The sequence below is a fragment of the Denticeps clupeoides genome, chromosome 9 (assembly GCF_900700375.1).
Source record: "Denticeps clupeoides chromosome 9, fDenClu1.1, whole genome shotgun sequence".
Lineage (NCBI taxonomy): Eukaryota > Metazoa > Chordata > Actinopteri > Clupeiformes > Denticipitidae > Denticeps > Denticeps clupeoides.
This window is the reverse complement of record NC_041715.1, coordinates 12,341,764-12,356,401: the sequence shown is the minus strand read 5'-3', so window position 1 is coordinate 12,356,401 and position 14,638 is coordinate 12,341,764. Positions and strand designations below refer to the sequence as shown.

Sequence of the window (14,638 nt, the reverse complement as noted above, 5' to 3'; positions counted from 1 at the left end):
AGTGGGATTTGAACCTGGGTCTTCTGGTTACCCACTAGGCTACTAGCACCCTAAATCATTTACGCAAATAAGTCACTTTATTTTTAACAGATGAAAACATCTAAAGAATCAGAGATTCATGAGATGATCATTAACATGAGTGAAGGAAAAGCAGCAAAAAGAACTCTTTCAGGAGAATTGGAAAACCACACCTTGTCTAACTTCAGGTGTTTGATAAAATCTGTGAGTGTGAGGTGTGACCACACTTCAAATATGAAACATTTTGCTTTGTTTACGACGGCATCATGATGACTTTTTTGCACAACGATGTAACATAGGGTCCTATGAATTCCATGCTTTCCGTTAACTTTTTATTCACCTTAGGGGAACATGGGGAAAAATGTAGTATGACAAATCACAATCACAGTTAAAAAAAATGCTTGTGCATTTATGGTTTGCTTTTGTAAACCATTTACAAATTTACGTGAATTTCATGCAAATAACTGTTTCACAATATTACACATTCTTCCATTTGTAAAATAAAAGTGCTTTACATTTGGAATCAACATAAAACCTTATCAAATAAATAAAGATCAATAAAGATAATCAGCTGTAATTTACATGATTTTAAAAGGAGACGCGTGGCTGAGAAAGTTCTGGAATATGGAAGCAACGCACGCAGTACCACAAGACGTGGTTCACTATAGACTGCTCTAGTTTTAAACATTCTTGTTGTAAATGTAGAAAAACATTTCTTGGGCAGGCTTACCACGTAATTAATGCTATACATTCATGTGACAGATTTCAATGACTCTTCCATGACTGTGTTTATTTAGTTTTTAACCCAGTAAGTAATATATTATTTTAAATACAAATTTTCCTTCAAAATTTCTGTTATTTTTTAGCCTTTGTGGATGTTAAAGGTCCCCTGACATGAAGATTATGTAACATTAATATGAGTTCACCTAGCCTGTCTATGGTCCTGCAGTGGCCAGAAATGGTGATATGTATAAAGAATGCTTGGGTCATTCTGCTATGTCGTTCAGAGTGTGGCAGATCAGATGGTCGAATCTGGAATTTGTCCCCCTTGGGTAGTCATGAGGGAAAGGTTACCTACCGTTTCTCATGCTTTGTCCGCCCAGAGAATTTCCCACCCCTCCCCTAAAACGGTAACTCCACTGACAGTCATGGCTTGCACAAATGTATTTTTTTAGTTCAGTCATGCAAGACTCAAGAAACAATGGAATATTAATTCAACTTTTTCTGGAATAACACAGACACGACTTCCTGTCTGCGCCAAACATTGTGGTTGGTGAATGATGACTTAATTTCTGCGAATGCCCCCTCAACTTCTATAGGCTGCTCACCTCATTCCGTCTCCCTCCTGTTATGTCAGGGTATCTTTAACAGAGTCATATTAACTGTGATGCAGCAAGCCACTAGGGTGCGACTGCAATATTTTCAGTTTCTTTCTGTGAGTCATTTCCATGCGTGCAGCGCACTTCGTGAACCCGGAAATGAGCAGTATGCCGTGATTTCATTCAATTTAGAATAAAGCCTCACTAGGCTATTCCTGATTCAGTAATATCAGAGAAAATTTTAATATAAGGAGAACTCCAGCTCTCAGAACATGTCCACTGGGGAGTAAAGAATTTTGCCCTCGAGCTCCATACCTTGTTCCGCTAATTCCAATCTCATACACAAAAATGCAAAAGGTTACTGTAGAGGTTACTTGGAAAAAAATATTATTGTGTGTGCAGAATTTTGAATTTATGTATGGATTTATGGATTACTAGTAGTTTTTAAAATGGTATTTAAGGCCCTGGTTTTCAAAAATCCAATATAAGACTTAAGGATCCACGGATACCCGGTTTAATGACACTTATAAAAACACAGTTCAGTGTAGAACCCTGTCCAACCACAGATTAAAAAAAGAAAAATCAGTACACAAGCTCAATCAAAAGTGTGAAAGTGCAAAATACAACAGTTAATTTACTTTGCAAAACGAACTATTTTCAACATTAATTGGCGGACCACCTGCAGAAAATCTTCATTTTGAAAAATCTAGATTATTGTACAGAGTAGAGGACACTAAAGGTGAACAATCTCAAACTGGGATTTTGAATAGTCCTGTAATTTACCACCTGTCACCCTGGTCAATTCATGTATTGCAGAGTGGTGCAAAATATTCACAATTGAATACGACCATCAGATCTACAGAGAGATCAAAATTTCCATGGCACGCTGCTAGTTTTCCCCTCATTAACTGGCTTGATTAAGTAGGTTATAGTGTTTTATAGGTGATTTCTGCTTTTCTAGTCTTCCTGTAAAACAGAGCACTGCTTAAGACTATTATTCTGATGAATATTAATCTGATTAATTACTGTAGATGACTCTACACCTATTCTCAACTAGCATTTTTCAACCAATCTGGCAACACCACAGCCTTCTTGAAATGCATTTTGAGGTAAATGTCAAATCATGCAATCCTAATTTCATTCCATGTACTGGCTGCATTAATAACTTCAACAACAAGACGGACAGTCTATAATGCCAAATCCTGAAGTGTGTTAGGACAATCTGAATGGTTGTAGAGGGCCAGTAATCAAGTTTCTCTGGTCATCAAGTGTATTTAGGACACAGGAAAGCAGTGCTGCTATTCCGGGAGGTTTTATGTATGCAGGTCCTGGTCTGACTCAAAGGGAAGCTATATTTACACAGCGCACTTCAGCCGCTCAAAAACGGGCCGAAGAACTAAGGGGGACCTGAGCATTATAGATACCCCGGGGGTGGCTGTTGAGTAGATGCAGTACTCACCACCTCCTCCAGTGCGGCGCTGCGCCCAAAGGAGCAGGTGAGCAGCGTGAGACAGTTGATGAAGGAAGTGAAGAGTTCGGTAGGCAGGGCCGTCAGGATGCTCCTGGGGAACGTGGTGATGAGGTTACTGATGATGTTTGAGATGCCCACTGCCTCAGAATCCTCGATCTCTATACTACAGAGGCACACAGCAAAAGTAGATTTAATAAAAAAAAAAGAAAAGCAGATATAGTAGAAAACAATGACACATGTTGCCTTTTCACCTGTGAAATCATATACCACACCACATCACAAGCAGCTACGAACAAACCCAAAATGTTCTAATAGATCGGACTATTAACTAATTTTAGGTTCCTGTACATACACAGACAGTGTGTGTGGGTATGGTTTTCCCGCGGTAAAGCAGGGAACGCTGAACCCAGCATTGTCAGGGGGCTGCTCAACCCACTATGGCTGTCTGGTGTGGTACTAAACCGTATCAGATGAAGTTAAATTGCAAACAGAACTCAATCACAGCAGATTGGCAGACCTGCCGCGTAGCTTTCCAATGATGCAAATGGAAAAAGTTCCAGGAATAGGTGATTACTGAGTGTGTGTGTGTGTGTGTGTGTGTGTGTGTGTGTGTGTGTGTGTGCACGCATGTATGTAAGAGGGAGTCAAAACTATCTCCACCTACTCGGTCATGCAGCCCAGGCAAAAGTGTGTGTGCATGTGTGTGTTATTAATACATGAACCACAAGAGAGAGATAATTTGATGAAAATTGGCCCTCACATATGCACTTCCCGTTTACAGCTTAAAAACTTCACAAACTGACTGATCACTTGCTGTGGATTATATATCCAGACGTTGACAGGTGCCATTGTAATAATAGTCATTATTAAAAGTCAAAAGTTATTCACACAAACAGTCACTGGTTTTAAATGTTGTCGCTACACAGGGACTGAACCTGTTGCACTTAAATCAGCAAGTCGAAGTCCCTCTGGGCATTGTTGGTCATGCACGAAGCGGCCACCACGCTGCCTTGTGGTGAAACCCCTCACCCATTAATCATGTTGAGGAGACCTTCCACCAGATGCGCCAGGTAAGACACCTGGGCGTTTTCGTCTGGAAAAATAGGGCCGTGCAGGGAGGCCAGCTGGGCCAGGCACTGCAAAGAATCCTGGGCCATGTCCGAGTCCTCGCGGATCTTCCTGTGTACCTGGAGACGACAAAGTGAAACAAAGTGAATCCCTGCTGAGTCTTCATATCAGAACGACGAACGGGCAAAAGGAAAATGAATGCCGCATGAAACCGAAGGACGAGGACCGTGTTCCATTAGGCTGCAGAACTGCTCCTCACGTTAAGCTGGACGTTATGAGAAAGAGTCAGTGGGGGTACACATGGAGATACCAGGCCAGACATACCCCCTCTAAGAGCGCAGGAGTAACTCCAGACCAAGACACTGGCAGCAGACCAAATGCACGGCTTGAGAGCTCACACAGCCTTTCTGAATTACAGCCACACACACACACACACACACTCCTGAAGCTGCCTTCGATTTCGCACCCGTGCGAGTAAGGAAGCGCTGTCTGAAACAGTTAGGTGCTAAACCATCGATACCAAACTCACCTCTTGGTCTTTCAGCACGGAGGACGACGTCAATCAAAAAAGACGCCGCAGGCAGGCAAGCCTGTCAATCAAATCCGGGAGTCAGAATCAGTCCGCCGATCAGCATGGTAGGGGGACGGACGCAGGTCTCTTGTCAGAGCGCCGCCATGGCGACGTGCCCAAACGGGCGCATGACTCCAGCTCTTCTGTTACGGACGCGCGATTTTACCCACACGGATGAAGTTTGGCTTCGGAGCGTCTCCTTCTGCCCACCCCGATCCCAGCCTCTCTTCCAGGATTTTGGGGAAGAGAGTGCATCGACCCGCTGGCCAGACCCAAACAAGGCCGGTGCCCAAAACGCCCCAATTTCCTCCGGAAAGCTCTTCAGGCTGCTAATGCCAACCTCACGGCGAGGACCCCTGACTGCTGTAGGGGCGTGTTCTGGCTCCGTAGTGTGAAGAGGAGTGGAGAGGAGGGCAGGAAGAGAGGAGGAGGGGTGGGGGTGGTGGAGGAGAGAAAGAAGAGCAGGAGGCCAAAGGGGCTACGAGCGGCGCGGCTTCTAAAATAAAAAAAAAAACAAAAAGCAGCTGCCAACGGGAACATCCGCACCATGCTAACTATGCCAATCGGCTTGAGTTGGACTATAGTTAGAGACCGGCAGGGGGCGGGTGCGCGGGGGGAAGGAAGGTAAATCAAAACAAGACGGGTATCCACCCCCCCACCCCAACAGAGGGACGAGAGACACAGAGAATGAGATTTCTATTTTTAGAAAGAAGACAAAGCCTCGTGTCGGCTCCCTCGGGGGGGCATTTTATTCTCTCCTCCTCTCTCCCCGTTCCGTTCCTCACCGCCTTATATTGTCTTTCTGTTCTTTCATTAAGACCATCCAGCAGACCGTAACCGGACTGCAAAACAACCTTGATGTTCACATTTACAGACGCCAGAAAAACAAAAAAGCATATGGTCTAATAAAACAAAGTGCATATTTATAATCCGAAACCACAGCTCTGGGGCGGTAGGGCTGAATTCTGGTTAGGAAAATGTTAGCTTAGTGGCAGCTTTATTAGGTGTTAAAAGATGAGGGGGCTTTTATTTCTGGCACTGGGGCTTCTTTGTGAGACCGCTGTCTCTTTTCAAATCCGAGAGGGAGTCCAGCCCTGTTTGACAGAGACTCGATAAAACTGATCCCTTAGACTCCAAGGCCACCAGTGATGCTATTGGTCCAGGCTCACAGGCCTCAAACTGTGTTTAGGACACTGGGGCTGATGTTAATGGGGACCCCTAATCTAAAGGTCAGGAACTAATCCGACTGTGGGTTCACCATGACCTCTTTAACCTGTGGCACGTGTCTGGACGTTGACACCGTTGAGTGTGTGTGTCAGCTGTATGTGCGTGCAAACCCACACACTCGTGTGTCATTGTGGTGAATCGCTATCATAAATGTGTCACATATATTACATATGCGCAACAAAAACCTACTGCTCAAGGCACTTGCCTTGGTGACCGAAAATAAATATTTCCTTGCCTTTTGGTTTTACGAAGTAATGAACTGTACCTTGTGGGGACAAGTGAGACATCCCCTTAATAAGGGTGTGTACTTGTTTTTCTAACATTGTGGGGACACTTGTGTAGTAAAATAACTACACAGACAGCTGAAAACACTACAGGCCCTAACAATAACAAGTCACCCCACCCGCTGTAAATGACAAGCGCCCTCACCCTAGACAGACATTTTAAAAGGAGCCGTATTTGGAGGAAGGGTGGGGGGGTGTACAATATATGCATTGGGAGCAATGTATGTTCAGAAGTACACACTAGCAGTATGATTGTCATTATGAATGTTATAATAAAAATGAACATGGGCCAATAAATCCTCATATTGCCCGTACATACACACAGTGGACATTACTCTAACAAAATTATCCAAACGAGGAGGACAATTTTTAAGTCACTTATTCAGTAGTCATCTAAATATGGGCAGCACTATCCCACAATCCCAGTCCCCAATCCCACAATACGAGCCCAAGTATCAGCCAACCACCTCAAGTCAGCAGTTATCTTTCAGTGCAGCACGGCAATAATGGAGCGGCATTTAGCACCAGTCTGCTCAGCTTGTAGACATTTCCTAAGTGTAATAGTGGAGGAACGTAGAGCCTTATCTGGCAACAGACCCCACCAGAGCTGATGGGGTGTGTGTGTGTGTGTGTGTGTGTGTGTGTAGGGGAGCAACCTGGGGTAGACCCTTCTACAGTAATGGAGGAAAAGTGGTGCAGTATTTGGCAGCTGATGTACTAAAGAACTGACTGATTTGTTCCACATTTCTGCTCGCCCACCCCCGCCACACACCAACTTCTGAAACACATGAGCTCTTTTTAACCACAAAATTCCATTCAAACACATTCTTACAAATGCTTTCATCACAGCACGACACCACAGTCGACAGACACGCATGCACAGATGGACACGCGCACCACTGCGAAAAACACATGCACACTCGCTCCATTTTACGCCACCGCTTGGAGCCGCTCCTCTCCGGCTCTATTTTCAGACATGGCGTTATAATAACACTCCGCTCGGCCGCCACAGAACACCGGCGGTGAAATAACAGCGCCGTCTTCGAACGCGGAGCTGTATAAACACCTGTGTGTTGCTCTTTCCATGCGTCTATTAGGGAAAAATGGCTCTTAAGATCTCTGAGCAACAGCGAGGTCAGGTCAGAGGTCAGACGAGGTGAAGTGAGACGAGGGGGGGTACAGATACAGAAAAGAGTACATGATCCAGAATAAAACATGCACATAAACAGAGAGAAGCAGGCACTAGCAGGCAAAGAGACACTAAAAGAGACAGACAGGACAGAGAGACTCACTGTGAAGAAGAGGTCCATGACACGGGTGTCCAGCAGGGCCTCCCTCCATGACTCAGGGGGCTTCAGCATGACGTTCTGGGTGGCCTCAAACATTGCGATGTAATGTCTGCCCAGTGACCCTTCCGTTAAGGTCAACCGCAGCATCAGTTAGAAGACAGACTTACAGTAAACTCTTCAACCCTCCCTCGCTCGCTCTTTATCTGTCCAATTCTCACAGTTTTCCCTCCGCTGACTCGGAGTCTGCAGTGGAACTTTCCTTCTCTCCTCTTTCTCTCTGTCTGTCTGTCTTGTCTCCTTCTCTGCCTCCTTCAGTCTGTCTCCCTTCTCCATGCAGTCTTTGCCTCAAGTCTCCCTCTCTCTCTCTCTCTCTCTTTGAGGAAACTCCCACAGGAATGTCTGATCAAAGCCAGTCACCGGCATAGAGAAGCATTCCACTGGGCCCCACAGTCACTCCCCGCACACACACAATGTACGGTGCATCCATATGTATACACACACACACACCCTTTACAGAACACATGTAAGTCCACACGGCAGACAGACGGTGTATTGAATGTGTGAACATCTGTCCCTTCTTCCTACACAATCGGAGGCACTCCCAACCTTCAGACAGTGGAGTCCAGACACTAGGGCCCAAATCCACAACAACTCCAGCTGTGACAATGCTGAGTGGATCTGAATGGTGAATAACGGGATAAATAAAGAGTTGAGAGTCTCTGTCTCCTTAATGTAGGCCAAACGTCTAAAAAGGGCAAAACCCTGAAATAAGGATAGCTTTAATCCTAAAAAATCTTATAACAGTGGTTAAGTTTATCACAAAAAAATGGTAACAAACACGTCTGAGAGACAAAGAGATGAAAGGTGAAACCAGACCCAGAATAATTCATCCACATGACTGCACTTTTCCATCAGCCCTCCAATCACCTGCTCCTGGTTTCATATGGTCCACTCTAGAGAGTGACTCCCCCAACACACACACACACAGACATTAAAAGTACAGTGCGAGCCCTACAAAAATCACAAAAAGCCCACAGTCGAGCCCTACAACACAGATAATAGGTCACACACACACACCAAACGTTACACTTCAGAGCTAGACTATATTACCACCTAATAAGCATGTGAACATGTGCGGGTGGGTCACATGAACATGTTAAAATAAATAACCAACTAAATGCCTAGATTGTACATGCCCTCTTCAGTCTAAAAAGTGAAAACCATTTTCCAGTCTTTCCACTGAATTAAAAAAAAAAGTCAGCATCAGATTTTATGACCGAACTTCTTACTGATAAGATGAGGAACCCGAAAGGAGCTCCTTCGTCAAAAAGGAATTGCAATGTGATCTGTACATTTTGGTAATGACCCAAAAAAAAAAAAAAAAAAAAAAAAAGTCAAATAAAATACAGGGTCTCTCCCTCTCCTGCACACGGCAACGATGACGCGAAGGCTGTAAGGAAAATGGGGTAACGGGTGGCCCAAAGTACACCCACAAAGGCGAAGGGGAGGTCAACACACAACGTGTCTGTATGAATTACGACGTGACTGGAGGGGGGGGTACCTCTGGCAGGGAGGAAGCAGGCGCGTCTGAGATGGGCGCCGAGCGTGATGGATGCGAGCTTGGCCGAGAAACATTTCAAACTTCAGAAATTATGGAGTGCTAGAAACCCCCAGAAAGCCCTGTTCCTTGATTCGCTCATACTTTATCGGTCGCGTGTGTTTAAACACAAGCTCGGAGGGGGGGGGGGGGGGGGGGGGGGGGCGTGTACTACGTGTGTATACAGTGTCAGGCAGCCCGGCCGGATTTATCTGCCGTAACGGTTATGTGGGTGTTGACTGAGGCCCGGTGCCAGAGAGTCGAAGACGCGTGCTCAGGCCACGAGGGGGTTTAAGTGTCACATCCTCTCTCTTAAGTCAGCCACGCCGGCCTGGGCATGTGGAATAACGCCGCAGGAATGCCTCGTCCAATTACAGGCCAGGAGAGGGGTGAAGGCCTGGTCAGTCATTCTCCTTCCCCCAATCAGGACAGTGACCCTCCCAGCCCAACTTCACAGGCCTAAAGGGTTTAATAAAGACTCGCGGTAATGCAGACGTGAAGTGGGAGGCGGTGACGAGCTCGGCTTTGGGGCTCGGGCAGATGACACGTGCACGCAGCGATGTGGACAGATGACACGCATGCCACAGCAGCTTGGTTCAGAGGGAGCGGGCCGCTGCCGCCTTCAGAGGGTTGGGCGGTAAACGGGGGGTATGCTTTAAGAAGGCACACATGGCCGCCTGGCATGCAATTAAAGGGCTGGTCCCTGAGAGGGGGAGGACACACATATTCATGCTTGTCGCATCCTTAATAGGTTACAATGTTGTCACTTGATTTTTCTAAATTGCCAAAAAAGCAAGTGTAATGAACTTGAAATGCGAGTGTGATTAGACCTTAATGGCATTACATTCAGACAATTCTGTAACACTTCTCAAAGGTCTGCATCCAGTACCAATAGGCTGATAATACACACACACACACACACACACGCACGCACAAAGAACATGCCTCACATTCCAGCTGGTCACTCAATGGAGAGAGTGCCAGCTATCGAGTCGGGCGAGGGGTGAGCGCAGCCCCCTCTTTGAAAGTGATACATGAACCCAGGTTGGCACAGACGCCAACGTAGAGCCTTTTAAACAGACTGAGGGAGGCTGAGACGGATTAACACTTCAGTGAGCTGAACAGGGCTGACACTGACATATATACACACACACACACAATCCAGGCACTAGGCTAAAGAGACACAAATGAGAAGAGATACGTGTGCTTAGAATCCCACAAGACACAATCAACACTGACACTCAAACACATTCTGCAAGACACTGCGTACACTAACTTGCACTTCCTTTCTGTCATAACACACACATAATCCCAAAATGGTAAACACACACATTTCATAACGCATCACACACATATACACTATACAGTATTTTAAAACATTCCTCTGTGGGGAAAAAAGGATATGATTGGGTGGGAGAAAGTTCCAGCTGAGCACCTGATTGGCCAGTGCCAAGTAACGCTGGAACACAGAGGACATCTGAGCATTTAAGTTCTCCCTGCGACTAAACTCCTGCAGAACCTCCATGGTGAGCATGAAGATCTGTCTCAGGTCATCTTCCTGCTCACACACACATACATACATACACACACACACACACACACACACAATGTGAGAACTGATTTTTTTTTTCCCCTGAAAAAGAACATATTGAAGAATTAAACCACAAGGAACCTGAAAGAGGCGTTTGCAGTTGCCGTGGAACTCCATACTGAGGCCGATGTTGCTGGTCTTGCTGGAGCTGGAGAACTCGCTCAGGAGAGCAGTCAATATGGAGCAGGCCAACGTCTGCTGTAGGAACAGACACACAGACAAATTATAGACAAATCATCATCAAGCTAGACAAATCATAGCATTGGTCTGAGAAATTATAAAAACATAAAATCTCATTAAGCAAAAACATAAGAATATATTACATGAAAGGGGATGGGCAAAAGTTTATACTTCTGCCTGTTTCTTTGAAACTTCTTTTGAAAATAACTAACTCTAAAATGCTAAATACTTCAAATCTAAACTAAAATTAATATGTGAGCTGAACTTTCTGGAGTCAAGCAAAATTTCTTCTTTCACGCACAATCGCTCATTTCTATTGAGCATTGCGCCACCTAGTGGACAGAAAACAGCTCAACTTCTAAAAAGCCATCTTACTCTAAGAGGACTTACCATGCGAGGGGAAAAAAATTAAGATCCAGGAATGACAAAAGAGCTGAGCTTTTTTTTAAAAATAAATAAATAAATAATACAAAAAAAATTTTTTTTTTCGAAACTGGCCAGCCAACAACAAAAAAAATCTGAACATAGTAGACATTAGGAAAGCATTCTCTGTGCGACCAGCAAATGTGTAGGTGAGAATATGATCTAAAAAAACCACCTAAACTAGCCACAATATTAACATGCCCATTTTTGTGCATGTTCATATTCCAGCTCTGATGTCAATCTGCAAGAGCTCTGAATTGGTGTCTACAGACACCAAATCCTAGTCCTACAGTCAAAGGGTGAAAACTCATGCTGAAAATACCTATTAACTATTAGTAAAATACAAACAGTGCACACAGGGCTTACTGTTCCCATGGATCAGAATGAATCCAATGTAAAAATGAATATTAAGCTTAAATTGAAAACTAACACACCAGTGGACAATGCTGGAATTTCACAGGGCAACAGTTCATATAATCCAATAAACATTCAGATTAGAATATCAGACTGGGCTGCGTGTGCACTGACATTCAGAAGACATTCATATTTCACATCATAAACACATAAGCTTAGCAGGCAGTAAAAATATAGAACCTTTTCGCTTGCCGTAAAACATGCACTGGATTTCCTCAGTAATTCTCTAATATCCATCTGAGCAAGTGTGTAAACGTTCCCAGAAGGTAGGATGTTGCTTAATATTCATGTCAAAATCGAACTGAGGTCATGTTAAGTTTGGCTCTTGTAAAGTAACGTCCTTTCCACTTAGTGACCAGGGAAGTGACTTAAAAACTCCTTGTTGCTGCTGTGTGACAGACCAAGTTACAATTCATGCACACATTTTGTAAAATGAATAGGAAGAGAAGTCATTGTGCAAACCATTTTCTGAAAACACAAATAAACGACAATTAAAAAAAAAAAAACAAATGTGCATGCTACATACTCATGATGGCCTGGGAGACCACATATTACGGAAACCCCATAAATACCATCCTGACTATTTTGTTTATTGACGCAAGTGACACTCTCATTTCAATCACTAACTTCCTTAAAGTATTAATATTAATGTGCATTTTAATATGGTGGAGTGAAATTGTATTAGCCATTTATAAATCCATATAAACCTTGATTAGAAAATAATTTTCATTCATGGTCGTCCTTCATTAACAAATGTTTGGTTTATAGTAGTGCAAAGTTGTACATATCAGCCTTATCAACCAACTAAACCGCAAAACCGTAAAGCCAAATCACAGAGTCCTGGCAGAACCACCGGTTCCCACATGCCTGCCATACAGGCATCACTGAGGTCAGATAAAACATGATGTGAACAGAAGCACAACATAGCCAGGCAACTAGCACCATAGAACAATTTCATTTTTAGTCAATGCATCAGCAGCAGATTTTGGACTACATTTTCCCAGTGCGGTCAGCCTAAATGCATGTGGAGGATTCATGGCTGCCATTCACTAGTTCACCCCTCAGAATGCTTAATTTCAACATAATTCTGCAGCACCAAGCTTTTTTCAAAGTTGTTGCTATCAAAGGCCAATTTAGTGAAGCATATGAAAAACAAATCACACCGAATTATATGCCAAGTTTCAGAGAAGGGAGTCAACTTTATAATATCAAGCAATACTGTTGAAATAAGTTAACTACAAGAATGGCTGTCTTTGATTCTATCCCCGCATTTTACAACTATGTAATTGCATATATTTTTTTTAGTTTGGCTCAAAAACATCAAAATACATTTCTTTCATTGATTTGTTTAATTATTCATTTATATATATAAATGTATAAATATTATCTATCATTTTTATCAAAGGATATATAATTTATTAATATTTATTCATTCAAGTCTTTATGTTGTGTGTGTGTGTGTGTGTGTGTGTGTGTGTGTGTGTGTAATATACAAACTGGATTCCAAAAAAGTTGGGACTATATACAAATCGTGAATAAAAACTGAATGCAATGATGTGGAGGTGCCAACTTCTAATATTTTGTTCAGAATAGAACATAAATCACAGAACAAAAGTTTAAACTGAGAAAATTATCATTTTAAGGGAAAAAAATACGTTGATACAGAAATTCATGGTGTCAACAAATCCAAAAAAAGTTGGGACAAGGCCACCACTGTGAGACATCTCCCCTTCTTCTTACAACACTCAACAGACGTCTGGGGACCGAGGAGACCAGTTTCTCAAGTTTAGAAATAGGAATGCTCTCCCATTCTTGTCTTATACAGGCCTCTAACTGTTCAATCGTCTTGGGCCTTCTTTGTCACACCTTCCTCTTTACAATGCGCCAAATGTTCTCTATAGAAAGATCTGGACTGCAGACTGGCCATTTCAATGGTCTGGCATTATCTTGTTGAAAAATGCCGGGTCTTCCCTGAAAGAGGTGACGTCTGAATGGGAGCATATGTTGTTCTAGAACATGCAAGCTGCCCATGCCACACGCACTCATACCATTAGAAATGCAGGCTTCTGAACTGAGCGTTGATAGCAACTTGGGTTGTCCTTGTCCTCTTTGGGCCGGATGACATGGTGTCCCAGATTTCCAAAAAGAACTTTGAATCGTGACTTGTCTGACCACAGAACAGTCTTCCATTTTGCCACACTCCATTTTAAATGATCCCTGGTCCAGTGAAAATGCCTGAGCTTGTGGATCTTGCTTAGAAATGGCTTCTTCTTGTAGAGTTTCTGTAGAGTTTCAGCTGGCAACGGCGGCTGGCACGGTGGATTGTGTTCACTGACAATGGTTTCTGGAAGTATTCCTGAGCCCATTCTGTGATTTCCTTTACAGTAGCATTCCTGGTTTGTGGTGCAGTGTCGTTTAAGGGCCCGGAGATCACGGGCATCCAGTATGGTTTTACGCCCTTGACCCTTACGCACAGAGATTGTTCCAGATTCTCTGAATCTTCGGATGATGTTATGCACAGTTGATGATGATAGATGCAAAGTCTTTGCAATTTTTCGCTGGGTAACACCTTTCTGATATTGCGCCACTATCTTTCTGCCCAACATTGTGGGAATTGGTGATCCTCTACCCATCTTGGCTTCTGAGAGACACTGCCACTCTGAGAAGCTCTTTTTATACCCAATCATGTTTGACCTAATTAGTGTTAATTGGTCTTCCAACTCTTCGTTATGCTCAAATTGACTTTTTCCAGCCTCTTATTGATACTTTAAAATGATTCATTTACTCGGATTAAATGTTTGATTTGTCATCTACGTTCTATTACAAATAAAATATTGACATTTGCCATCTCCACATCATTGCATTCAGTTTTTATTCACAATTTGTTTATTGTCCCAACTTTTTTGGAATCTGGTTTGTATATCACACACTTTACTACAAATATTCTAAAATATTTATTTTCAGTAAAATTACCATCAAAAACTGTATCGAGTACCATCCTTAGTAGAGTTTGATATTTCAGTATCATGACAAGCCTACTTACCACTGTTGGGTTGCCACTGCTGATGAGCTGGCTGACCTCGTGGAAGATGCCCTTACAGTTGATTGATTTATCCAGAGAGCCCCGCTTCACTATAACGGCAACCGCTAAGAGCACCTGCTCACGAACATACTTCTGTAGACTGA

The 14,638-nt window shown here is 43.4% G+C and overlaps 1 protein-coding gene across 2 annotated transcripts in view; it reads right to left on the bottom strand.

Moving 5' to 3' along the window:
* Positions 1–14,638, bottom strand: part of xpo4 (exportin 4) — a 28,101-nt gene that overhangs the window by 9,487 nt on the left and 3,976 nt on the right. The window contains exons 4-9 of one of the 2 annotated variants that reach the window (XM_028992125.1): positions 14,496–14,634; positions 10,517–10,633; positions 10,249–10,402; positions 7,251–7,363; positions 3,838–3,995; positions 2,797–2,971 (exon numbers count right to left, since the gene is read on the bottom strand). In XM_028992125.1, coding sequence (XP_028847958.1) covers positions 2,797–2,971; positions 3,838–3,995; positions 7,251–7,363; positions 10,249–10,402; positions 10,517–10,633; positions 14,496–14,634 — 856 coding nt within the window. The remainder of the gene's footprint in view (positions 1–2,796; positions 2,972–3,837; positions 3,996–7,250; positions 7,364–10,248; positions 10,403–10,516; positions 10,634–14,495; positions 14,635–14,638) is intronic. The other variant, XM_028992126.1, reaches the window with a different exon arrangement.